General features: G+C 42.6%; 1 protein-coding gene across 1 annotated transcript in view; it reads right to left on the bottom strand.

The window, feature by feature from the left end:
• INPP5A (inositol polyphosphate-5-phosphatase A) overlaps window positions 1-26,634 on the bottom strand; it is a 358,040-nt gene that overhangs the window by 68,039 nt on the left and 263,367 nt on the right. The window contains exon 10 of the mRNA XM_054983325.1: window positions 2,625-2,720. Coding sequence (XP_054839300.1) covers window positions 2,625-2,720 — 96 coding nt within the window. The remainder of the gene's footprint in view (window positions 1-2,624; window positions 2,721-26,634) is intronic.

Raw genomic sequence — 26,634 nt, 5'->3', positions numbered from 1 at the left:
CCCAACCCTCCACTGGTTGCCAGGGAGATCTGACGAGCCTATTGTCACTGCATCTATTCTAAGTAACTTGGAAGCCTCAGGCCTATTCCTAGGGGAAGCTACAGCTTTTATCCCTTTTATTTAATTACTCCATATATTTTTGTATGGAGCAGCATCCATCTGCAGTCTAAAGTAGAACAGTCAAGACACAGGTTTACCAACTCAGTAAGTGTAAGTGTAGGTCTTAGGAATAACATCTTCTCCAGGGGGGACCCAGCTAAGAGAGACCTATGGATAGAATGGTACCACCTGGGCACTCTTTGTCTAAGGAGTATGAGCACTAATTTCTCTGCTCCTAACTCAAAGTACTTTGAGCACATCTGAAAGACATCTGATTACCATGTTTATTTGCTGCACTTTGAATTTGTTTATTTATTTACTCTGTCCTTTCTTGCTATCCTTGCCATTGGTAAAATTACCCATGTTGACATTCTTGCCTGTAAACCTCTGCTGAGTTCTTTCTTTTCAGTGCTGGAGTTGCTTCTCAGACCTTCCTTTCCAGCCTCTTCCTCCCACCCACAAACTACTTTGCAATCATGTACCTTCCATTTAGCCCCTGGTCTTCATATCCTTCATACCGTGTAGTTCAAAAGTAATGTCAAAAGCAATCTGCAGCCATGGCTGATTAACTACTAAGAGCTGCTGCTAATTCAAATTAACTAAAATGGATATATAATTGCTTGAAGTTTACAGTTCTCATTCCAACTAAACTGTACAAATAATGGTGAGAAAATAACCCGAGAGTTACAAAAGAAAAACATTTTTCTAAATCTGAATGTCTAGTTTAATATGCAAGAGTCCAGTAGCACCTATAAGACTAAAAAAATTAGTGGTAGAGTATGAGCTTTCATGAGTCACAGCTCACTTCTTCAGACAGAAGTGAGCTGTGACTCATGAAAGCTCATTTTGTTAGTCTTATAGGAACTACGGGACTCTTGATCTTTTGTGTTGCTACAGACTAAAATGGCTACCCATCTTAGTTTAATATGGTGATGCTTCTCTCAGAGACCAAATCCTGAGGGTGAAACCCTGAAGATTTGATGTTTGAGGGGACCATGACCATGTTAAACTAGTAACCCAAATTTAAGGAATGTATTTAATTTGACTCAGCACCGTGTCATTTTTCAGTGTGTATGTATTTTAATGTTTGCATTGTTTTATCTGTTAAGAGACTTTTATGTATTCTATCCTTGTAATCTAGGCCTTTTCCACATGGGCAATTTCTGCTGGGTCTGGTCACATTCTGCTTCAGTTTTTCTTCTGAATTCTGTGTACTTCACTCCTTCAGCTTTCAGTGCAGTGTTTTCAAGAGTTTTCTTCAAATTTTCTGCTCGCGTTTATTTCCTAATGTTTTTCTCAATGCAGTTTTGTCAGCTTTTTCAATCGTGTGGAATTTTCCTTTCTGCACCAACACTTCATGCACGCCATGTTGGGTTTCCTTTTGTTTTCCTTTCTTTTTTGTCCCCCCCCCCCCTTACTGGTAATGCCTTAGTGCTGGGTGACTCTGGTTGTTATAACTTTGTAACATCATAAAATAATAACACAATTGGGCATATGCAACCATTAAAAAAGCAGTGGTGCTGATGTGATGGCACTGGTGACACTGACAGTGACGCTAACAATGACATCCACACCTCACCACGTAATTCTCTTTATTTCATGGTGGGGCTGACAAAAAAGATAGCACTCACAGCAGGATTAAAAGTGGCATAGAGAAAGGTTGGGGGCCAAAATAAATCTGATCCTCGAGGAGTGAACACTCAACAAGAGAGGATCAAATCGTCTGTGTGGAAGAGGCCTTGTAGTTGCACTTTCAACCATCATGAGTCCAAGGAAATAAAGCTGGATATAAATATTATGAATAAGTAAATTTGCCAATGGTGAGTTCCTTGCTTTCACATTTCAAAAAGCAGGCAGGGTGAGAGGGAAGACATAACAGACAGAGATGTATATCTCACATTCCTCTATCCATTACAGATGAATCTGAAACCATCTTAACCATCTGAAACTCTTAGCAGATTCATCAGAGAAACACAAACTATGTGTCATAGAATCATAGAGTTGGAAGGGGCCATACAGACCATCTAGTCCAACCCCCTGCCCAGTGCAGGATCAGCCTAAAGCATCTCTGACTCTCTAGTGGACAATTGCCCTGTGAGGTTTTACCCGATGGTGTCGTTTCATCAGTTCCTGTGACTTCAGCAGGCTTCCAGATCTAAGAGAGCTTCCCCATGCACTCTAGTGGGGGTGACTCCAAATGCTCAAAGTGGTGGCTGCAGTGAACTGTGAAGGCCTCCCAAGGGACGACTGCTGTGAGTTCAACCAATTATTGGTAGTACAGATGGATAATCTAGGGTTATTTGGAGAGGGGGATCCTTTTACCTCCTCAGTTTGAAAATGAGTCCTATATTTTTCTCTACATTCATTACAGGATGAAGTTTTCATAAAGTACATTTTAGAAATACAAACTGACCATTAACATTATTCCATTGAAATGAACTGTTTTTTGTTCTTTGGAATCTGAAAGGCTGATAAATCTCCATTTGTGGTAATGTTCATGACATAGATTGCAGATGGTTACGTACCTTTCGATCATTATCAGATTCGCGGAATATTAGCTTGACTATTTCGTTAGTGTCAGCGGACCGGACAGTCTGCATGGTAGCCCTTGCACAAAGTGTCTGATAAAAAAGCAGCACACATAGAGGGAAGAAAAGAAGAAAAATAGTTCTTTAAAAATATATTCTACTTCTTTCATGCTGATCAAAATTATAAATTAAAATGAAATTATTGATACCCAATTTCAATTCACTTATAAGAAAATAAAAGACATCCTTCTATATTCCTTTAGCTCTGGGTAAAATCAAACTGCAGACTGCAAAAATTCAAGTCAGATCACATTTACGGGAAGTGTATCTAGGGAGTTTTCCCTACTTACTAGATAGGTACTGGGACACAGAAATTACATGACTACACACACATACACACACACTCACTCACTCACTCACTCACTCACTCACTCACTCACTCACTCACTCACTCACTCACTCACTCACTCACTCTGATTTTGATTGTACAACTATTAAAATAAGCCAATGATTTACTCCCTACCACCACCTCCAAAACAACAATAAAACAATTTGGTTGATACAAATCCTTTTCAGACTTGAATCTTTACTATCTGGAATATGATCTTACAATTAAGTATTACTAGTCAATGAAAAATCTTACAGACTAATTTTTCAAAAAGTAATCTCTCAAATGAACAAGGCCAGCCATTTACAACAGGCCCTTTTCATAGTTAAAAGGGCTGTTTTCAAGAATACAGGAAGTGATGATGATGATGATGATGATGATGATGATGATAGATAGATAGATAGATAGATAGATAGATAGATAGATAGACAGACAGACAGATAGATAGATAGTGAGAAGAACAGGGTGGTACACCAAGCCCTCAAGATGGCTGTGGTTTTTCATTTTCTTTTACTTAACCCCAAAGTAACCACTTTTTCCACACATCCTCACAATTTGCTTCGGATCCTATTTTGTCTCTTTTGACAAGTAATTAACATTTTGCCATCTGTGTCTGTATGCAGTTACCAGTGAGGTAATCCACCAGCAAGCCATTCCCAAAGTGCACTCCCTTCTGATACCAACCATTGAAATTCAAAGCACAAATTAGCTAATCAGGTCAAGCCCCCCAAAATAGCCCTTTGGACTCATGTGTCACAAATCAGTCTGGTCGCCTTTAAACAGCGCACCAGATTAGAACAAGCACCCGAACAAACCAAAGCGGAAAACCCGCCGCTCTCTAAAGCTGGTTTTCTAAAGCCCTAACAAATCGCTCCATCTTTCACTCATTTAAACTTTCCAAATGAGGGTCAATATGGTCCCCGAGCATCCAAATGCTAATGCGCTTAAGTGCGTTTAAGCAGCTTTCCGGAGTGAATGGGCGAAAGAAGGTTCGAAAAGACAAGGCCGAGTTACTGTCACTGTCGAAAAGTCATTGTAGTCACCCCCAGAGTGGTCGCAATTCAAGAAATTCATGATTTCTGTCTCTTAAAGGCATCTGGTTGGGAAAATTCCCCACCCCCCACTCTGCCTGGAGCTGCTTTATATCTCACAATTTCAGGCCTCTTCTGAAATAATAATAAAAAATCTGATAGACTCTTGAGGACCAATAAAGAGAAAGGGCCCAAAGTGAGAAGAACAGGGTGGTACACCAAGCCCTCAAGATGGCTGTGGTTTTTCATTTTCTTTTACTTAACCCCAAAGTAACCACTTTTTCCACACATCCTCACAATTTGCTTCGGATCCTATTTTGTCTCTTTTGACAAGTAATTAACATTTTGCCATCTGTGTCTGTATGCAGTTACCAGTGAGGTAATCCACCAGCAAGCCATTCCCAAAGTGCACTCCCTTCTGATACCAACCATTGAAATTCAAAGCACAAATTAGCTAATCAGGTCAAGCCCCCCAAAATAGCCCTTTGGACTCATGTGTCACAAATCAGTCTGGTCGCCTTTAAACAGCGCACCAGATTAGAACAAGCACCCGAACAAACCAAAGCGGAAAACCCGCCGCTCTCTAAAGCTGGTTTTCTAAAGCCCTAACAAATCGCTCCATCTTTCACTCATTTAAACTTTCCAAATGAGGGTCAATATGGTCCCCGAGCATCCAAATGCTAATGCGCTTAAGTGCGTTTAAGCAGCTTTCCGGAGTGAATGGGCGAAAGAAGGTTCGAAAAGACAAGGCCGAGTTACTGTCACTGTCGAAAAGTCATTGTAGTCACCCCCAGAGTGGTCGCAATTCAAGAAATTCATGATTTCTGTCTCTTAAAGGCATCTGGTTGGGAAAATTCCCCACCCCCCACTCTGCCTGGAGCTGCTTTATATCTCACAATTTCAGGCCTCTTCTGAAATAATAATAAAAAATCTGATAGACTCTTGAGGACCAATAAAGAGAAAGGGCCCAAATACTTTATTGCTTTCAAATTTCACAGAGATGGAAAGCTACCTTACTTCACAAACACAAAGTGATTGGGCAAAGGTTCATTTCTTATACAATCTGGAACATTCCTTCTCCCCACCCCAATTCCTTTCAGTTTCTACAAAGTCGTAGTCACCCAAGCAGAAAACTTTCGGAAACATGTGTCTTTTTAGGCAAGCCTGCTTATTGAAGGGATTTTTTGTTGCTGTTTAAAAGGGAAGAAAAATTAAAATGCTACAAAAACACATGGCCCTTTTCACAGTTTTCTACATTATCTCGAAAAGTGCCTTTTGAAAAAAAGTGAGACATAGGGAAAATCAGAATACCAGGGTTTTTCGTTTAATTGAAGACAATTGCCTTTCCTATAGAAAACTGCCATTTCTGCCTTTGCAAAGAAGTTGGTGCGTGCGTGATCTTTACATTGCATGGGAAAAATAAGGAATGAAGAAGTATAGTCTTGAAAAGGAGGAAACAAAATGATGAATATAGCCACGATCTTTAAAACATAACTCACATGTATTATTTTTTCTGTTTGTTGAAAGATGCATTTAAAGAGTATGATACAGAAAGTTCAGAGCTGTACCCTGAGTTAAACATTTTGAGTGCAGTTCAAATCATATGACGAATCCTCCCTAACTGCTGAAACTGTCCAAACAAGTGGAAAGTTGGGACGGGGTAGCCCATGTTCAAATGTAGGTATTACATTGTATGCCATTGAACAAGGGAAAATTCACAAGCCAGAGATTTCCTCCTCATCTCACCATCCCCAGAAGTTTGCAGAGAGGGACAGTGGTGTCTGATCAGAGCTGCCATATACTCTTCTTGCTACTTGGAAGCAGTTTTTAAGAGGTGAAATTAAAGTAACAGAAATTCACATTTAGGCTTTGCAAGTATAAGTATATGTGTGAGGTGTACAAATAATTTTTCCAGTGTATGATGACAGAAGACAATTTGCACCAATTCCCTAGAATAGTTCTAAGGAAAAGCTAATTCAAGTAGAATATGAATAGCCAACTACTATATTTCCCACAGGAATTTTTCACCAAAGGAAGCAGGGTTGCCAGCTCCAGGTTGGGAAATTCCTGGAGATTTTGGAGATGGAGCCAGGAGAGGGCAGGGTTTGGGGAGGGGGGGAGCTTCAGCAGGGTATAATGCCATGCAGTCCACCCTTCAAAGCAGACGTTTTCTCCAGGGGAACTGATCTCTGTTGGCTGGAGATCAGTTGTAATTCTGGGAGATCTCCAGCCACCATCTGGAGGCTGGCTGCCCTAAAAGGAAGTGATCTACCATACCATGGCAAGCACATATTAAATTAACCCTTTCCAGGTATTATGATGGATTGTAAGTGTGGGAAGAATGTGATACATATGCTCCTCCCAATAAGAACAACCTGCTGCCTGAAAGGGGCAACAATATTCTGGCTTTGGAACACATATACCAGAATAAGAGTTTAAGTTTGCATATACTGAGGCTGAAAATTCAAACGTTGCCCCTTTTGGACAAAATAGTGCTTGCGTGTATCAGGAGGCATGTTGTACCTTCTTCCTGTACATGCGGTTACACATAATGCCCCCAAAGGAGTATTTTCTGAGAAAATTGTGATTCAATATATGGACTGTAAACACCTGATAATGTCTACACAGTGCTGAAGCAGATAATCAGTGCTCAAATGAGATACCACTGGGAACCTCACAAAAGTTGCTCCAAGATGTAGAAGGAAGAGTGAGATAAAAATATAATTCTTGCCCCCACTCAGCTAAGACAGGAGAACAATCCATTTGATTTTGTTTTTCTAACTGGTTTTATTTAGGCATAGACATGCCCACTTACTTAGATTAGCCCTCCTTTCAGGAAGTTATGTCTGGCCTCCTTGAAATCTCTGGCCTTCTTTATCAACAGGATTTGAATCCAGTGGCACTTTATTAGGCTTCAGGGAGCCTAATATCACAGAAGTACAGTTGCCAACCCACTTTATTTCCCAAGCAGGGGATGGGTGCTTGTGTTGCAGGCATGGGGGCCTGATCTGGAATCCTCGCATGTGCACGTACTCTGAAGGCCCCAATGACATCACTTCCAGTAGAAAATCAGAAGTGACGAGGTCTCAGAGGGGGCAAATCAGGATCAAAAATAGCTTTTTTTGCTATGTTTGGGGTGATTTGGCCCTGCTGATATCCCATCACTTCTGATTTTCAACTGGACATGCATCACTGGGGTCTCCGGCGTATGCACACATGCTATTCTGCCTTGCATGCTAAAGTTGAATCCTCAAGGTGAATCTCCTGTCATTCCCAGGGGACCCGCACAAGTGACATATCAGAAGCACTGGAGCCTGCAGTAGGAAGGAGCGGGGGGTGGGGGACGGTTTGTTACATCAGCAGAGCACCACGCATAGCTCTTCAGAGCTAACCCCTTATTTTTATTATTATCTTCTTGTGTTCTGCCATTCATCAGAACAGGGCCTTCTGCAGATACCACTCGGAAATGTGCAAAATCAACATCTGTCCATACGCGCACATTCTCTGTGGTGGCCCCGACCTTATGGAATAGCTTGAAGAGGTTAGGAAAGCTCCCCCTCTCTCGCCTTTCTGCAAACTATGCAACACTGAATTATTCACGAGGGTTCATATACTTAGGTTACACTGTAACAAATGCCTCAGAGAGAGACTTTGGTAAAGGGACGAAGATTGCAGAGTAGACTATGCTACTGGATACTGTCTGTTGATATAGATATGCTCCTACTGAGTAGTTTCCCCATTGCTTAATACGTCATGTTAAATTATGTTTTGTTTCAGCTGCGTTTCTTGTCTTTATTTCATGCTTGTTTTCAAATTTCTGCAATCCATACTCTACTGCATTGTTTACTGAATGTCCCAGCAGTTGATTGTATTGACTTGACTATGTAATTCGTCTTGATTCTCAGTAAGAAAAGTGGACTATAAATAACACAAATAAATAAAGTACAATGTACAATTCTAGTATTTCTCTTTTCAAATATATAACTTACATTTATTTTGTTGCTTTGTTTATTTTGCTGCCTTTCTTTTTGCTACCAACTGAAATGCTCTTTCTATACTTAAATTTATGATATTTAATTTTATTTACAAGTAATATAGATGTAGAGGGATCAATACAATTTATAAATCGTTGGTACAATATCATCGGTACAAATATCAGTCATATAGCACTAGACTGTGTTAGTACTGCTTATTACTATTAGAAGCAACTGGGTAACCTAGTCACACAGGTCACAAATGTACATAGCAGACATTTCTAAAGCTTATTATTTTAAGGGAGGCAAATAAAGGACCTAAGTATCTGAACAGATGAAAAATGTGTTAGTGTCTTGACTGCACATGCCTCTATTTTCTCTTCATTTGGTCTCCTTGAATTAGTTTTCACTTGACATTCTTTCACACGCACCCCCCTAGGATTGCCAGTTCTGGGTCTGGAAGTTCCTGGAGATTTGGGGGCAGAGCCTGGGAAGAGTGGAGTTTGGGGAGGGCAGGGAGCTCAGCAGAGATGTGATGTCATATAGTCTATTATCCAAAGCTGCCATTTTCTCCAGGGGAACTGATTTCTGCAGTTGGGAGATTGGTTGTAATTCCAGGAGAACTCCATACCCTAACTGGTGTTTGGCAAATCTATATCACTCCCCGCTCTCACCCGCTCTCCCCACTTGACCTGGCTGTCTTGCTTTTTTATTTAGTCCATGTGGTAGTTCATATATGATGAACCTGTCAGCCAATGAAAACACTTTGGTCTTTCTAACCAATGATGAGTAGTTCATAGTTAGGTAGTATGTGTTTGCCTCATTCATGAGAATGCAGATCTACTAACTGGAAATCTTGCAAAGCCGTCACACGTTTTATACAATAGCATGCTCTATACAAAGCTGCAACTGCAATATAATTGCAAACCAATCTGTGGGGTACTTCTCTGACAGAGATCTACTGAATATTATTTCATACAAGTTCTCAGTGAGCTGGTAAACCTATACCTAAGCTACACCACTTCAGACTTCTAATAATGATCAAAAGGTGTCACACAGACGTATAGTTTAGCACAAAATCTGTAATAAGTAACATGAGACAGGAGACCCGACACCTACTATATTAAGTAGTACCACCTGGACACAGGTTTACTGCTTCAGTGAGAACCAAGCATCAGATGAGGTCAAGTCTGTATGAAACCACTAACTCAAATGTCGTTCAGAATGACATGATACTCTCAATCCTCTTTTGAGCAACCAATTTTTGTATTAAGTATCATTTATAGATCCCATAACAGAAGGGAATCATTTATAGGACCCCATAACAGGGAAGGGGTTGTGCTAAATGAAATCACTTTCTACGGCTTCTTTATTGATCTAAGGGCAATAATACACAAACCAGGTCGAGGAGAAATTCTAGAGATTTGAAAGAATAGAGTACCACTCACAGAAAGAATGTCACTTGTAAACTGCCACTGTAAGAAATGGGTTGGTGAACTGTGAACAGAGTGAGCTGACAGAAGGAAATTTTGCTGCTTTCCTGTTCCCACTGCAACTAACTTTGTACTCTGAAAAGCTGCTTCTGGAAGTCTGGGGACACTTGGGAACAGCAAGGGATGAGATGTGGGGCTAGGTACTCGGCAGAAATTCCTCTCTTCCCCCTACCCTTGTGAGAACTCTTCCATAATAGAAGTGAGTGTTGGAAAAGGCAATTTTTGCTGATTTCTATTGCCTTTCCTTGCACTACAATCCACATGGTTCCTGAGAGTCTTCACAACTTGGCAGTGGGATGCAGTGGGAAGGGGGCAGTGGCAAAAGTTATTTCTGCAAATTCTGTGGCATATAGGATCCAGTATCTCAGTACAGTGCAGAGGATATAGTACTTGGTCTGGAAATAGAAAGCCAAGGCATGAAAACTGTGAAGTTCACTGGGATTTTCTGAACCTTGCCTTCCACTAGGGCCAGTGCAAGAATAAATGCAGAACTGTATATTTGTTGTACAGTGAAAAGTATTTGAGAAATGTTCATAATAAATGTAATGTTCCAAGTTTGCTTCAAAATATAATTCTCCTATAATGAAAAAGAAAGTACATGATATCCACCCTTAGAAACAGTCTTGACACAAGCATAAGAAAAGCGCACACAAAACCATTTTATTGAGAACTCCACATGGAAGAGAAGACTACGTACCTAAACAAAATGCGATGAGTATGCTTTTATTGTAAGCTCACAAGAATATGTACCTCTGCACACACCCACACTGTTACTGTTATGGGTTAAGAAGCAAAGGTGAGCTAGGTATTGCTGAAGGCTATGGGTGGGCTAAAGATTACCAAAGGAGTATCTTCATATCTAAAGTTCTGAAATGTAATCAGAGCCGGTGCCAGGTTTTCTGGTGCCTGAGGCCAGATACCTGCACCTGGGGTAGCTTCAGGGGTGTTGCATGCGCACCCGCACTGTGTGATGATGTCACTATGTGTGACGTCATCATGCAGCATGTGCCGCTGCAAGCCAGCTGCCCCACTGGCAAGGCAGGCAGCTGGGACGGCGCACAGCCCTCCTGCTCAGTTGCCCCACACCACCCCAGTCGCCTGCCACGCCTGGCTGGCCTGCAGCTGTGTGCTGGTAGTGGTGGCGGTGGCAGCACAGGGTAACTGAGTGGGAGGGCTGGGAGGCTGCCTGCACAGTTGCCCAGTGCTGCCGCTGCCAGCATGCGCTCCTGGCCGGGCACCTGTGGGCCAGGTATGGCAAGCGGCCGGGGCAGCACACGGGAGCAGCTTCCCAGTCCTCCCGTTCAGTAACCAGTGCTGCCACTGCCAGCACCGTGGCGTGCGCCCCCAATCCGGGTCAGTGCTCGAGGCTGCTGCTGGCACTGCATGTAATGTTTTGGAAGATTACACTTTGCTCTCTTTCCTTCTAGTGTTATCTCAAGGTATTTGCCATCTACATAAATTCTGTACTTAGATTGCTAAAGCAAACCCAGATTCCAGTTTTAGCTCCCATAGCCCCAAACAGGATTCACCAGTTAATATCTTGATAAGAAATGCAAAGCATAAATGCAATGCACATACAATTCCTCAGACTTGGAGATTATACTTTTGTGTGGGATGGGAACACAACATCTCTTCAAACGAAGAAGCAGTTTTCCACAGTTTGATAGGTAACAGAGTCAAAGTATCTCAGTGATGAAAACAAGAAGGAAAACACAATACTGATACTGCTAGCTTGAAACAAAGAATGGAAAGCAGTTCAGGGAAACCACGTCATCTAGATTAAGAAGTACCACTGATCTGCATTTTAACACTAACAGCCAGTGAAGTGTGATTCTTTCCTCTATATCATTAAGGGCTGTTAAAAGCATTTATCTCTTGATCAGACGCCAAGAAGCCACAAATCTCAGAGCATCTCCAATGTTGAGCACTGACAGAAGCGTTCTGTTCCACTGTAGGAACACATTTGCGTGCTCTTCTGTTCTAAGTCATACATGCTGTTTTAACTCATCTGCTTCCCCATTCTCTCCAGGCCAGGAGGACAAATTGCCCACTGTGGCTCCCTTTCAGAAGCAGCACAGTGTGCAAAGAATCGTGACTGAGCAGAAACACAAGGAACAGGCACATAAAAATTCATCACTTTACCCTCTTGACCTCTTACCACTGGGTTTGGCACACCCTGTCTCAAAAAGTAGCACCAGGGGAGAACTAAGCAGACCGGCTGAGTGAAATTACTGACAAAAAATATCTTGGACACAGGAAAAGCCCACCAGATGCTTCATTGTCTTTACGGAGAAGTGGTGCTGAAAAAGGAGGGGGGGGGTGATCTACCACATGGCATATTGGGTGGAATAAGTAGTGTCATTGTTTCAGAGCAGCTCTGTCACTTTACTGACTGCAGTACAAAGAGGTGTAAAGCAAGATTTAATCCTGACTTTTTAGCCAGCAGATTAAAACCAATCGTGCCAGATGTCCACAAGACTGTTTAACATACAGAAAGCTTCCCCCAGCCCACCCCCGCTACTCTGCAAGGAACGAAGTCTCTAATAACTTCTTCTTTATTTCTGTTATTTTCACTGAGAAAGCAAGGAGGATATTGTAATGCGTTTTAAGATGTACTTTCAATTAAATTCTGCCGCTCCAGATAAAAATCCAAACAATATTCTGGGTGTTCAAAACAAAAAACAAACAAAACAAAAGCTTATCGGGTTGTCTATATGGCAAAATCTAAAGCTAGTACTTAAGTTAATTAATAATCTATATTGTGAAAACTAAGCCGAGAGTAACGCCAAGAGTTAAAGTGGGAGGAAAACTAGGGCTGAAAACTTCAGCTCTCCCCGTCCCCATCCATATATTACAGAACAGTGCAAATATTTGCTGGACGTATATTGGTGTTTCCTGCAGCAAACACATGGATGATAAGCATACATGTACACATATTACTAAAAGTCTATACATGAGTCTGGGAACCCTGGGTCAATCACTGATGGGGCGTGACTCAGTGGTAGACTGCCTACTTTGCATGCAGAAGGTTCCAGATTCAGTCTTTGCCATCTTCCAGCCAGTAGCAGTGTGGTAAGAGGTGGACAGAAATAGCACATGCTGTCATTGCCTCCCAGACTTGCAGTGCTACCAATAAAGTTAAAAGTGCGCTAGCACCTTTGAGATTCAATTTGTTCCTGCATGGAGAGGAAATGGTTTGTTTGGGACATCAAAATGCCACCCCTAGGGATTTCCCAGTTAACATTCTGGTTATTTTTATTCCAGTATAGAAAAAGAACAGATAATGCTAACCAGAATATTAAAATGAATCCCTAAGTCAAAATCCCTCATAAAAAATTATTCCCAATTCTTGTTTTTAATGTCATAATGTCTTTGAACTTTACAGACACTTGACTGCCCTTCCTAGACCCTTTCATTTCATTCTCTCTCTTTCCCCTCTACTGCCATCTTTTTACTTTTGAAATGTTGTAGCATTTTATTTTATTTTACTTAATTTATATCACAACTTTCTTCCCCAGTGGGGAGCTAAAGCGGCTTACATCATTCTCTTCTCCTCCATTTTGTCCTCATAACAGCCTCATGAGGTAGATTAGGCTGAGTGTGTGTGACTGGTCTAAGGTCACCCAGCAAGCTTCCATGGAAGAGTGGGGAATCAAACCTGGGTCCGTCACTCTAGCCACTACACCACACTGGCTCTCAAGCTAGCATGAAGCATGGGAGAACAACCCCGTAACCAAACAGGAGCAGTCATTCTGCAATTATTTTAATTTTAATTTATTTATTATGATATTTGCAGTCCTAAACAGCTCAGGAAGGTCCACTGATCCAACACTGCTCTGGGGTGCCTAACCTACTAGAGGGCATTTCTCCAGTTTGGGCTGGGTCACCGACTATATCATTTCCTGAGGAGAATGAGCTGTGGATGAACTGAGAGTTACACATGCCCTAGTAAGTATGATGTCCCCTCGTTTTGATTTAAACAGCACTAGAGGCATTTTTAAATTCAAAATTAACAAAATACTTTATTTAATATAGATGGGAAAGGTCAGGTAAAATCAGGGTTGAGAATTTCTGAGATAAGTCAATATAGAAAACTCTGAGATAAATCAGCACATGCACAGACTTAAGGTTTAATGTTTCAGACTAATGAGAGCTTCTTAAACTCTTCATACTTAAATCTTTTGTTCCAGAGTTTTCCCAAACACTCTAGCACACTTTCTTTGAATATTCTCTTATTCTTTTTTGTTTCCAGAAGGCTGGTATCCTCTTTCCAGTACCCAAACCCCTTCTCTTGAAACACCAGTCCTCATCTTGAGTTTTAACTGACTCTTAAGGTCTCCTAAGGCCTCCAAAGGCCTCTAACCACACCAGACTAAGGATCTCTTCACTCTTCAGAGCTAACTCCATTGGGTAGGGAAATTCTCCTCTCAGTAGAAGATCTACTCCCTTTCTTTGGCCGAAATGGGAATCTGCGCCTACTTCCCAAACACAGACAGTTCTCCTGTGTGTGTTAAACTGCTCTCAGTCAGAGCTGAATCTTGAAACTGTCAGTACTCTCAGCTAGGGATGAAATCAGATTCCCCCCCAGTACCTAGTTCAGAAGGCTTTCATGCTACTCAATCAGATTCTTTGGAGTAGCCGGTCATTCAAGGCTGTTTCTGTGAAGAATTAACCCTCCACCGTCTTTCAACTGTTTGTACAGATCTTCTAAGCTTTTAAGAAGTGCAGCCTGTCACACATCCAGATTAGACTATTGCAATATACTGTACATGGAAACTGCAATTGGTACAGAACGCTGAGGCAAGAGGAGGAGAGCTCCATCACGGGGCACATATTGCTCAAGCTCTAGCTTCCAGTTTATTTCCAGTTTAAAGCCCTGTCTAGGAAATACTTCTGTCCAAATAAACCAATCTGTGAGCTTAGTCAATATCATGCCCTATGTGCCATTCAGATGATGTAAGAAATGGGCAGAAGGAGCAAGACATTTTCAGCCAGTGCACCAGTGTCTGGAACTCTTCCCTCCTAACCCCAAGAAGCCCATCTTGCACCCTCACTTCTTTACTTCCAGGTGTCTACAAAGGCTTTCCTATTCTATAAGGCAGCCAGAAACAGGAAAAGAAGAACTTCCATCTTTTGATCTTACTGTTTTTGAATATTGTGGATTTTATTTATTTATTTATTTATTTAATTTCATTGCCTGATTGATTTAGTCATACTGGGTTAGTTGCTCTGAGGGCAGAACATGTAAGGGGAGAAGTGCTTGGAGGGGCATTGCTTCCAAAGAAAGTCATACTATGTTTTATTTATGAATTTATTTAGAAGACAGGGTTGCACTTCCCTGTAACTGCTGTTCACTGAGTGTCTTCCGTGCAGGCACACATTGGGACTTTGCAGATTCAAGTTGGCAGTGGAGAGAAAATCTGCAAGGGGGATCTCTGACTTTATAGCACACGAGCAGACCTTTTCCCACTGAAAAAGTGGGTTGTTAGGCAGGATGCCCCCATCTTCCTTAGTTCTCTTTGCTCTGTGCAAATAATACAATAAAGCTCTCCTAACATCCAATTTGTGTAGGAGAGTATGCTCTGAATCAGGTGTTGGATTAGGGGGAAATACAGGCAAAATAACCTTTTGTTGTAAATTGCAAGAATTCAAGGTTGGTGTACAATACAACTTTCTCAGGGAAAAAATTAGTAAATGGTGGGGTTGACCTGGAGGGCTGTCAATCCTCTCCCCTCAGAAGTCTTATCAGAAGCTGCAGCGACCACGAGGGCCCCCTGGTCGCTGCAAGACAAGAAGCCATGGGATCAAAGGGCAATAGCATGAGCTTGGCGAGAACGAAGGCTAAACTCTACTGAGGAACTGAGGTGTTTTCAGAGGAAAGGAATTGAGTGTTGGGAGTTGGCAAGATCTAAATTCTGGTCATTATAGGGTTAATACATTTGTTTTGATCCTGTGAGAACTAACCTGGAAGTATAACCTTGGCTTAGAGTCAATCCTGTTCAGAAACTACAAAAGGGTTAATTACCAGCAAACCCCATGAGACGCAGACGCACAGCCTTGCTACTGTACAGCTTTGTTACTTTTGTTACCTACTAGCTAGCTATTTGTTGTATGTATGATTTAACTTGTTTATTGACATATTCAATTTACTGCTATAGATAAAGACTTTAGCTTTTTCAACAAACGGCTCCTCTTTCCATGCCTCTTCCTTTTATCCCACATTGAGTATACCCTTGAGAAACTGCTAAGAAATTTGGTGTGAAAAAACAGCCTTGCCATCCACTCATTTGTAAAAGACTGATACTGATGCTAGGTGGACCTTAAGGAAGGAAACAGAGAGACTTTGTCTCTGCAGCAATAGCAAATAATCAAAAAGGGCCAAGGGGCAGGAGAAAGGGGAAAGCTCTATGGGCTCCAACCAAGTACTAAAAGGATTCCATTTGCAACCCTAAGAAATGCGTGTGGAGGACTAACACACATTTAACATGATCTGGGTCACTTCCTGAGAGATGGATGACCTGGAGGGTTCAGTAGTCATGTAGTCAGTTTGAGTGTGGCTATGTTGTGATGCCAGACATGGCCCCTGTGTAGAAGGTCTGGAGCTGTAGGTAGGTGCAGATAGAGACCCAAGGACACGGCCCATAAGGTGAGGAACCACTCTTGACAGGGCCAGAAAGTAGTGACTAGAATGCAATGACTCTGATAATGATGGATTCTACAAAGGACCTTGGTGAATAATGGCATGGGGGGCATATAAGAGGCCCTGAACCCATGAAATGCATTCAAAATGAATCCCCCAGTGAGTTGGGGGTTGGCACCAGATAGGGAGCAAAAGGACCTGGCCTTGGTGTTGAGGCTGATGCAAAAAGGTCTATAGAATGGAAAACTCAACAGTGAAAAATGGGCAGAATGTATTTATTATTGAGAGTCCACTCGTGATGAGTGTAAAAAACTCAGCTGATGTTATCTGCTTTGCTGATTTCTGTGCCTGTTAAGTGTATGGCTTGTGGAAGTACATTGTTCAGTATTGCCCATTCCCAGAATGATGTTGCCCTGGTGACGAGTGTTAGCAATGCTGTTCCCCCTTTTTTGTTCAGGTAGCAAAGGGCCATAGTGTTGTTCAAGAGGACTCTCTTGTTGTGCAATAAAGCTGTAAAAGAAGCAAGGAACTAACTGATCACCCTAAATTCCAACATGTTAATATGCAGTTTCGATTCCAAAGGTGACCAAGTACCCTGAATCTAGGAGTTTCCATAACGAGCTCCCCAGAACAGCAATGAAACATCTGTAGTGATAGAAATGTCAGGGTAATAAATACCAAATGGACACCTCTGGAGTAAATTTTTGATCTTGGACCACCAACCAGCAAAACTGATCACCAACCAATTTTGCAAAGGTCTAATGGATTGTTGTTGAAACTGGTGTGGGGTCCATAGTGAAACAGGTGGGAGCTGAGGAGAACTCGGTAGGCCCTGCAGTGGTTGGGCTGGGAAATCATCAGCAGCAGTGTAACCTTCATCACCCTGATGCATAGACTGGGTGCAAAGAGGTGAGGGAGTTGGAAGTGTTATTATTACATCTTCCTTTATGACAACAGAAGGGGTCAAAAACATAACAACAACAACAACAACAACAACATTCGATTTATATACCGCCCTTCAGGACAACTTAATGCCCACTCAGAGCTGTTTACAAAGTGTTATTATTACCCCACAACAATCACCCTGTGAGGTGGGTGGGGCTGAGAGAGCTCCAGAGAACTGTGACTGGCCAAAGATCACCCAGCTGGCTTCGTGGAGGAGTGGGGAATCAAACCCGGCTCTCCAGATTAGAGTCCCGTGCTCTTAACCACTACACCAAACTGGCTCTCATAGAACATAGAACAACCATGCTTACGGTGTAAGTCAGATGATGCCAATTGTTTCAGGTGCTTGGTTTTACTTTTGATCTTTTTGGCAGGGAGGAGTGAGCAATGTGTTCCAGGTGAACCAGAACTGGGGAACAATGCTTTTTGCATTCGGGTGAGCAAGCCAGAGGATGGTTGGGTGAAAGATCACTTGGTGCTGTAGGAGGTGGCCAAACTTGCTTAATGTAAGAGCCTCATAGAATAAACATCAGACGTTTGAGAGCCACAAGATACGATGCATTGAAGTGACTTCAGATGAGGAGGTGGGTTTGGGGGAGTGGCCTGAAAGTGACATCACAGGAAGGGGTGGGGTTTTGGTGTAGTGTACTGGAAGAGCCATCATTGGAAGGGCTGGAGCTTGGGAAGAGCCATCACCTGACCTTTGACTTCGAAGTGACATCACAAAAGTGACGTCATATCCTTGCTAGGCTTCACTCCTAAAGTCCCCAGATATTTTCTGAGTCAGACCTGACAACCCCAACATTTTTACTGAAAATATGAAAGATATGGAGAGAAAGAAGGAAGGAAAAAAGGAAACGGGAGGGAAAGACATGGAAAGAAAGAAGTTAAGGGAGGTAGGGGAAGACATGGAAAGAAAGGAGGAAAGGGAGGGAATGGGGGGAAATAAACTAAACTAAAATAAAATGTATGGCCACGGCGATATTCAGAGACCTCTGGGAGCTGCACAATATGTCTAGAAGAGCCACATGTGGCTCCTGAGCCGCAGTTCGGCCACCGCTCGCAGTTGGAGAAACCATCAGAACTAGGGAGCAGTATCTAGTTGGATCCTGAGTGTGGAGCCCTGGAACCAAGGTGGATGGTTCAGATGGGGGGGTTGGCTCTTTTGTGGCAGATAACTTTACTGCCGTTTGTCCTTCGCCCACAACATCGTTTTGAGGCGAGAGACCCAATTGCTCCTGGCCATGTGCATGGATTGTTGGTAGTGTCAACACCTGGAGACACTGTGCACTCTTTCTTTCCTCACATCATCAGCATGAAATTGATGCAGTCCAGCCACTCATCTGTAAAGGTCTTCTACAGACAGGTCCTAACATTCCTTAAAGTATTTGGCAAATGAGAAGTCATGCTCTCCTACAAGTCTACCATCTCCTATTATATGCGCACACTTAACACTACCTTGGGAGGCTTGTTACATTGAAAAGACATCTGTGAACAAAGCAAGAGAGAAAAAATCTTTTCAGGAGCCAATATGAAGAGGAAGAGGAGAGCCACACTTATTGAAATAGCTAATAACATGTTCTTTGAGCAAACATGTTAGATGTTCTCTTGCTTCTTAGTTTCTTGAATACACTGTACAGAGCCACTTGGAGTGTTTCTGGTTTTCTTGGCTCCACAATGAAGATAAAGGAACCTGGGAATGCAAAAACTGGGTGTTCTCTTTCCTCCTTTGTTCGCAACCAGCACTTCGTAGCTCTTAGTCTATGTACTCTTAAAAGAAATAAGAGCCCTTACAGTGTGGCACAATGGTTAGAGTGTTTGAGTAGAACCTGGGAGAGCCATGTTTGAATTCTCATCTGCCTTGGAAGCTTGCTGTGTGATCTTGGGCTAGTCACACACCTACCTCACAGGGTAAAATGGTGGAGAAGGGGATGCTGTCTGCTGCTCTGAGTCTCCACTGGAAGGAATGGGGGAGGGGGATATAAATAAATAAATACATAAATAAATTGAGAACCAATACTAATACTGTATCCTATTTATTCTAGATTTATATGTATAGGATAAGAGATCCTCTGCTGCTCTGTAAAGAATAAATTCATTTAGTAAACCCAGCCACTTTCAAGGTGAGGGCAACGCTGTCTCAGTCATTATGGTTATCATAGAGATTAGGAGGGAAAATCACAGAGTGCTACGGCTATTTTTCTTCCGCTTTTATCTCACTCCACGGTGGGCAGTCTGGGCTTGCAGTGGGAGGTTTCCCACCATTGTGTGAGACCTGGCAACCATATCCAGCATCCCTTTTCACACAGTAGCTAACCAGTTGCCCTGCAAGACCATCGAAGGGGCATAGAGGCCAAGGTCTTCTCTTGATGTTGCCTCCAAGTGTTAGTTTACTGCCTCTGGATATGGAGGTTCCCTTTATTCACCATGGCTAGTAGCCACTGAGGGACTGCTCCTCCATGCATCTATCTAACTCCCTTTTAAAAGCCAGTGTGGTGTAGGGTTTATTTTATGTATTAGATTTATATCCTATTTTCCTACAAAGGAACTCAGGGCAACTAACAACTTAGAGCTTAAAACTGTATAAATTATCTAACAGCATTATTTAGTACATTTTTATCCCAACCTTCCTCCAAGGAGCTCAGGGCAGTCTACATAGTTTCCTTCTCCATTTTATCCTCACAACAATCCTGTATAATAAACTCAACTGAGAGGGAAATATCAGTGTACAGTCACAGCATACGGTGTGCACCCCTAGTAGTGTGAAGTGGAAAAAATTCGGGAAAACTCGAATACTGATGTGGTAAGCTGCTTTGGGTTCAGGTATTTAAACAGATTCAGGATTATTAGGGAAGATTCGGCCATTGTTTCCAATGGGAAATGCCGTTCCTGTCTATCCAGGGGCCTGGGGAGGCATTTTCTTCCCTAATAATCCCAAATTTACAGGGGGCCCTCTCCTAACCCTCCTCTCATGACTCCCCAAGTTTCAGGGAGACTGGGCTTCGGGGAAAGAAGGTGCCCCTCAGAGGGTTTGTTTATTTCCTCTATGCCTCCCTGAAGGCTCTGTCAGTGTCACCTCCCCTTCTAGGAGGCACGGAGGAAATAAACAAACCCTCTGGAGAGTGACCTTTGCTGCTCTGTAGAGAGGGGGAATTGACAGAGCCTTCCGATTTGTCTTTTAAAACTCGGCTTCCCAGCTAACATTGCGACTCCCATCACATGACAGTCCTCATGTAATTCGTCTCTTGTATTTTAGCTCTTAGCTGTCAATCTCCAAGCATTGGAATCAGATTGGGTTCGGTTCTTCCAAATGTCTGCCCTCCCTTTGCATTTTTATAGTTCTGGAGCAAGTTTATTTTGTTTTGCATGTGCCTTAGATAATCAGGATTTTCACGTGAGGGTGCTGTTACCATCAGTGGCATCATCAGAGATGTCACAGCACTCCCCTTTTTATGCATGCTTCTACTGATAGATTGATATAAGGGCTTAATTTTTTAAAAAGATTGAATTGACACACGGAGAAATCTTTGCATGGAGAAGCCTAAAATGGGAGCAGCTCTGCCACCCACACTTAAGTTGACCCTTCATTCAAACTGGGGACCCTTGCCTGGGCTGACCCAGAGCCAGGAGGCTGAGGCCAGCACCAACAAGGCAAACTGACCTCTGTTAGGATGGATCCCAGAGCAGCAGTGGCAGTGTGATTTACATAGATTGACCTACCATTGTAATAAAAGATGCAGCAAGTTCTCTGGATTCTCAGTTTTTATTTTTCTAAAGTCTCTAGCCCCTTCCCTTTCAAAGATATAAGAAAAAGGCATATCTCCACGATGGAAAGGGCTACTTACTTTTTTTAAAAAATGAAAGCTTTGAATTCAGAGAACCTGCCGGACAGATTTTTACAATGCTAAGTCAATATAGTGATACAAAATTAACAATAGAAAGCAAGCAAGCAAGCAAGTAAGAAAGAAAGATAGATTGTTTATGCACAGGGGAAAAAAATGGACTCAAAATCAGCTTCCAGAAAAGACTGAGGTAAAAGTGGAGTCAAAAGAGCTCGAAAAACCTGGGGGGAAATTTTTAAAAATGAACCAAAAATTAAAAGCAAAAAAATAAAAATGATGCAAAAAACCAGGGGATGAATCAAAGCCAGATGGGGCCAGAACCGATGGAAAAAAATCCATGCAAGAAAACCCTTAGTTGGCTTCCTAAGCCTCTCTAGCCCCAGGCATGCCTCTGATGCAATATCGTGGCACCAAAAAACCACGCATATTTTTACAACATCCCACAGAGGCCAATACGAGTGAAAAAAGCAAGTGCCTCCACCCAGCACTGGTGAGCTTAGAACATCAACTAAGGGCCAAACTACAAGTGACACCTGACATTAGTTGGACACTTGTCAGCTTCCCTCGAGTTTTGATGGGAAATGTAGGCAGCTTGGCGGAATGTTGGACAAGTGACAGTTGAAAAGTCAATTGGACAGCAGTCGGAGAGCCAAGCTGCAAGACCAGGACGCCTACATTTCCCATCAAAACTTGAGGGAAGCTGACAAGTGTCCAACTAGTGTCAGGCGTCACTTGTAGTTTGGCCCTCAGACTGTAGCTAATAATGACCCTACAAAGCAGTATATAAATCCAGTAATGAAATCCATCGCTCAGAAGACAGGGTGTGTGGCGCTGGGTATACTCGCTGGCCTCAGGTCGACCACCCTTAGAACACACACATGGGAGACTTTGGTATTCCAAAAAGCAGGGATACTTTAATCAACAAGGGAACACTGAGAATAGTCAAGCATTGTAGCAAATTTCTAATATGATTCTGCACAGTCCACTCCAGGAACTCTATTTCAGGAGTCAGACACCAAAGGAGAAACCTTGCTCTTCCTAACTTTGGGTGCAAGGACAATGCATCCCACAAAGATAAACGAAGGCGGCAGAGTTCCTACCTCAAACTGTGATTGCTGCAAGTGCTTCTCCCCCCTAAAATATATGCTGTGCACTGTTTCAATAACCCTGCCTCCCACAGCAATAAGTATGTGCAGAGTACAAAGGGGATATCAGATATGGTGGCATATCAGTACAGTGCTGTTAGCATGATACCATCCTGCTGTCACCCCCACCCCTGCAAGTGAGGGACATGGGAAACAAAGCCACTGGCTAGCGTAACTACCAGCCATTCCAATCTAATCTGTGGTACCTGCTGACCATACATCTGTTATGTTTATTCCCCTATCAGACTCTATCAGAAAGTGCAGACCCAGTTCCACCACAAGTCTCTACAAGGGATAGGGAAGTGCTTTCTCAATGGTTACACTAGGTCACCCAAACAGGGCAGCCCACCATGTGGAAACCCGCTCCATGGCAGGGTGGGGGGAGCTGTGAACCTAGAAAGAGGTCTTTGGAGTCTGCTTCCTCTTTGTTGTTACTGCAGAACATCACTCATTCCTGTCCTTGGATTGTTCTGGAATCATTGCAGGCAGCTGTCCCAGGGGGACAGGTCAGGAAGGACATGGTTCCCTATACAGTGCCATCCATCTACCGAGCGGACTACATGAACAATGAATGCAGTGACCAGTGTGCCTCCAGCTGTTCTGCTGTGGAGTTACCAGTTTTCTATACTAGCTTAGCTTCTGTACCACTTCATGACAGACCATCATGTGACCAGGACAGTTGTCCCTCTCATGGGCATGCAGTAATAGTTCTACCTGTGGTACTTCAGTCTGTCATTGCACCTTGCAAAGACACAGAAGCCTTGCTGGAACAACAGAACTGGCAACCCCAACTTGACATGCTTTCATTATTCCAGCTGCTGTTCATGAATTAGGTGGATTTCAGGTACAGCAATGGGTGTGATAGACAGGGATTGGTTCCCACTTCCTGCTTGTTACTGATCTATGCTATCTTCAGATGCAGCTCACATTGGGAACTGAGGGAGGGGATGTGTGTCCAAAGTGTACATGGGTGTGCTCTTCCAAGGGGGAGGTGAAGGGTCTCATAAAGTAGGCAGCATGCATGGATGAAGGACTACTGTGCAAATTTTGCTGGGGTGAATGGGAGCTGAAGGTGGCAGTAACCTCTGTGAGCGCAGCAGGGAGACGGTGCATGGGGGCCTGCTGGTCAAAAAGATGGCTGTCTGGGGCAGCCAGTCAGCATGAGCAACCCATCCCTTGATATGGCAGAATCTCAGCTGTGCTTGAGATTCTACCCAGACTGCCTTGAACAATGTTATACTGTCTTGAACAATGTTATACTGTCCTGGCAATGTTATACTGCCCCATTCCACTGGGTAGTCTCTTTTTCTACTATGTTCCCTGCTCTTCTCTATATGCCTGCTTGCTGGGGGTGGGGGGTGCCTAATACTTTATCCTGTGTCTTGTTCCTGAGTGCCCAGTTGGGCGAGTGGTTAAAGGACTGCTTCAGAGTATGCACGATGGGCGTTCTAGCCTGGCTGCTCCTAGTTACTGATCAGCCTATTCCTGGCTAACTGGTGTATTTTGTCTTCTTGCAAGCAAAGCTCCTGCTTGTTGCAATTGTGTGCTTTTTTACTGTGGCCTACAGTTCTCTAGAGTGGTAAGAGGGTGGTGTTCCTTGGTCACATTTCCCCCAAGACCCAAACCCTCTAACAATGAACAGTTGCAGGCATTCTCTTGAGGTTGCCTCTTCCAGGATCAGAGATACGTGAGTCTGTAGAGACATATGGGTGATGCGGATGCACTGTGTGCACCTGGAAAAACATAATACTGTTCCAGGAAGGGACTTGAACTTGATTTGTGGAGCTCCCTGGTATGTGTTTGAGGGCTCCTTCTACTCATGCCCTGGTCCTCCGTGCAGAGTAGAGCAGCTGTGTTCTCTCTGTTCCCTCTCTTGTGGTGTTGTGGGCTGTGGGCTGACATCAGAGGGGCACAGCCATGCCAGTACATGCTGGTTGGCTGCTTCTATAACTACATGTCCCAGCTCTTTCATTGGAATGCTGTGCTGTAACTCGTAAGTGCAGATGAGATTACTATGGATGTCGATGCAACTGCTATGCTGTTTGCATCTTGTCATGAGCTCTTCTGGTTTACTTTTCTGTCCTCTGCAGAGCAGCCATAGGATACTGACTTGCAGTGCCAGCCATGGTGATGTGCCAGCATTATTAGAACTGGGTTGTGAAAGTTCTTTCCATAATGTAACAAGTAGATTGATCCCAACTACAATATGGTGGTTATAATACTGACTTACCTTATGGGGATTGTCCTTTACTGAGATATTGAATGCAAAATGCTTTCAACACTTATAAAAAGTAACATTGCAGAAATACACTGTAAAATATGTATGTATGTATGTAATCTATAGTCCGCCTTTCTCACTGAGACTCAAGGGGATTACATAGTGTGAAATTAGTACAATCAGTATCAAAGATATTTCCATACAGTGTCAGGACATTTCCATACAGTGTCAAGGACACTTTCTAATACTAATAATACTACTATTACCTGATCAGAACAGCAACAGACAGACTACAGGACCAGCCCTTCTGCACTGAAGTGTATCTCCTTTTACTTTAATTATGAAGGTCTTCTCGTTAAAAATATTGCAATACTATTAGTTATTTATTTAGTCTCTGCTATCTGAGCTGCAAGCGGCCCTCAAGATGGGATTACTAGAGCTGGTTAATTGCAGTCCTGTCTTAGTATCATGTCTTGATGGATCTACTGCCAGTCTGTTATTCTTTTTCTAATAACAGTGAAATGGACAAGCATTTCCCCCCCTAAAAGTCTATTGGAATAATGCACCATCATGAGGACACGGTTACAGTTTTCCTAAATGAACTCAGATCAAGCCAAGAATTGCTGGAATTTGTCCTCACTAGAATCTCTCTTCCTTACTTTTTTCTTTCCCACTGCAAAGCATGTGTGCAATTTTAGCATAATATTATTACTCCCTATTTCAGAACTGCTCCTAGCAACAGTATGGTGGGTGGGCTTCAAGATACATTTTACCAATTTTTCATGCCCATCCCTCTAAATGTGACCCTGCTCCTGAGCTTTTATCTCTCTGACAACTTCACGCAGGAAAACATGCAGCTTCTCTGATAGCATGAAATTGGAAACAATAGTCTGTGGAAACAAAAGCAGGGTAGAGAGAGCGAGAGCAAGAGCGAGAGGGGGGGGGTCAGGCAAGTTACAGGCTGGGCCTGGCCTGATTTTTAGCCACAAACAGATGTTTGCAAGACCCAACTCCTGAGCAAGCTGAAAGGAAAGGGCTTGTAAAAGAAATAGACCTTAAAGACAATGGAAAGAAGAATTCGCAACAAAAGACTAGGTGAAACTAGATGGGATTCAACAAATAAATCTTTCAAATAAAAGCAAGTTGCCACCATGAATTTCAATGAAATGTTTTCTTCCTCACTTAAAAAAAACAAACCATATTCTGAATTCCAAGAAAGGGATTCCTTTAATTCCAGTGTATATTTCACAAGTCTGATATTGCCTTTTTACATGTATTATAGAATCAATTTCACTTCAATGACAGGTCCCTCCCTCAGTTCCTCCGAATGTACTTTAATTTATTGAAACTGCTCTGTTTAGTCCTGAAATGGGAACTAAAGCTCTTATTTCTGAAAAGAGGCTTAAAGCACTAACAGAAAAGGTTATGCTCAGGGAATCTTGATTGGAAAAAAGACCTAATACGAGCTGTTTGGTCCGAATTATGTCCAGACCCTTTTTACTTTTCATGTGCATTATTTTGGGCTCAAAAAAGGCCCATGTGAAGAATCTATGAAGCGCCATCATCATGAATCAACCCATGGGTTCTGTTTCACAAAAGGCGATATGCACCATTTACGAATGGGACAAAGTGCAGAATTACTTTTCCAAGTGAAGTTTCTGCTTTTGTGATTAAACCTCTCTTCCTCTTTCTTGCAGAGCCCGCTATCCAAAAGGCCCAGCACTATGCTTCAGTGCACAAAATTCATGTATTCATTGAGGGGGGGGGAGTCCTTGAAAAATTAGCACAAAGAAGGTGCATAACTTAAAGCCTGCTATGGGCAGCCCTCACTTGAACTCTTAGACATTTACATATATTTTCTTATGGGTACTGCAAAAACGATCAACAGAGCAAAGAGATAAAATAAGCATTTTGTCAGAATACATGCCCACTTTAAGTAGCCTCAAAAGCAGTATGCATGCACTACAAAGATTACTTTGGGGGAAACAGATTAACTTTGTTCAATGTAAAAAGGGGGGGGGGAAGCTGGAAACATTTCTCTCCTTCTACTTTTAATGAGATCTGCTTCAGAAAACATTTTCTGCCAGCTACACATTATCTTTAAGCTAACTGGTTAGGTCAATGACAAATCTCCACTGTGTTCTTCCTTTAAGGTTATTTTTTCAGTGTTGTTTTCACAGAAGGTATAAGATCTGCCGAATGTGTGCCTGCACGTTCCCTGTGGATTTACACAGCTCTGACCGAAATGTCCCTGAGACATACCTTCACATCACAGCTATGGAAAATGGAAACCACAGGCATATGCTGTTGTGGTTGGGTTTCTTGCACCAA

Source organism: Eublepharis macularius, chromosome 6 (genome assembly GCF_028583425.1).
Source record: "Eublepharis macularius isolate TG4126 chromosome 6, MPM_Emac_v1.0, whole genome shotgun sequence".
In the NCBI taxonomy this organism is placed as follows: domain Eukaryota; kingdom Metazoa; phylum Chordata; class Lepidosauria; order Squamata; family Eublepharidae; genus Eublepharis; species Eublepharis macularius.
Note: the sequence above shows the minus strand (reverse complement) of the source record. Positions and strands in the feature narration are given on the sequence as shown.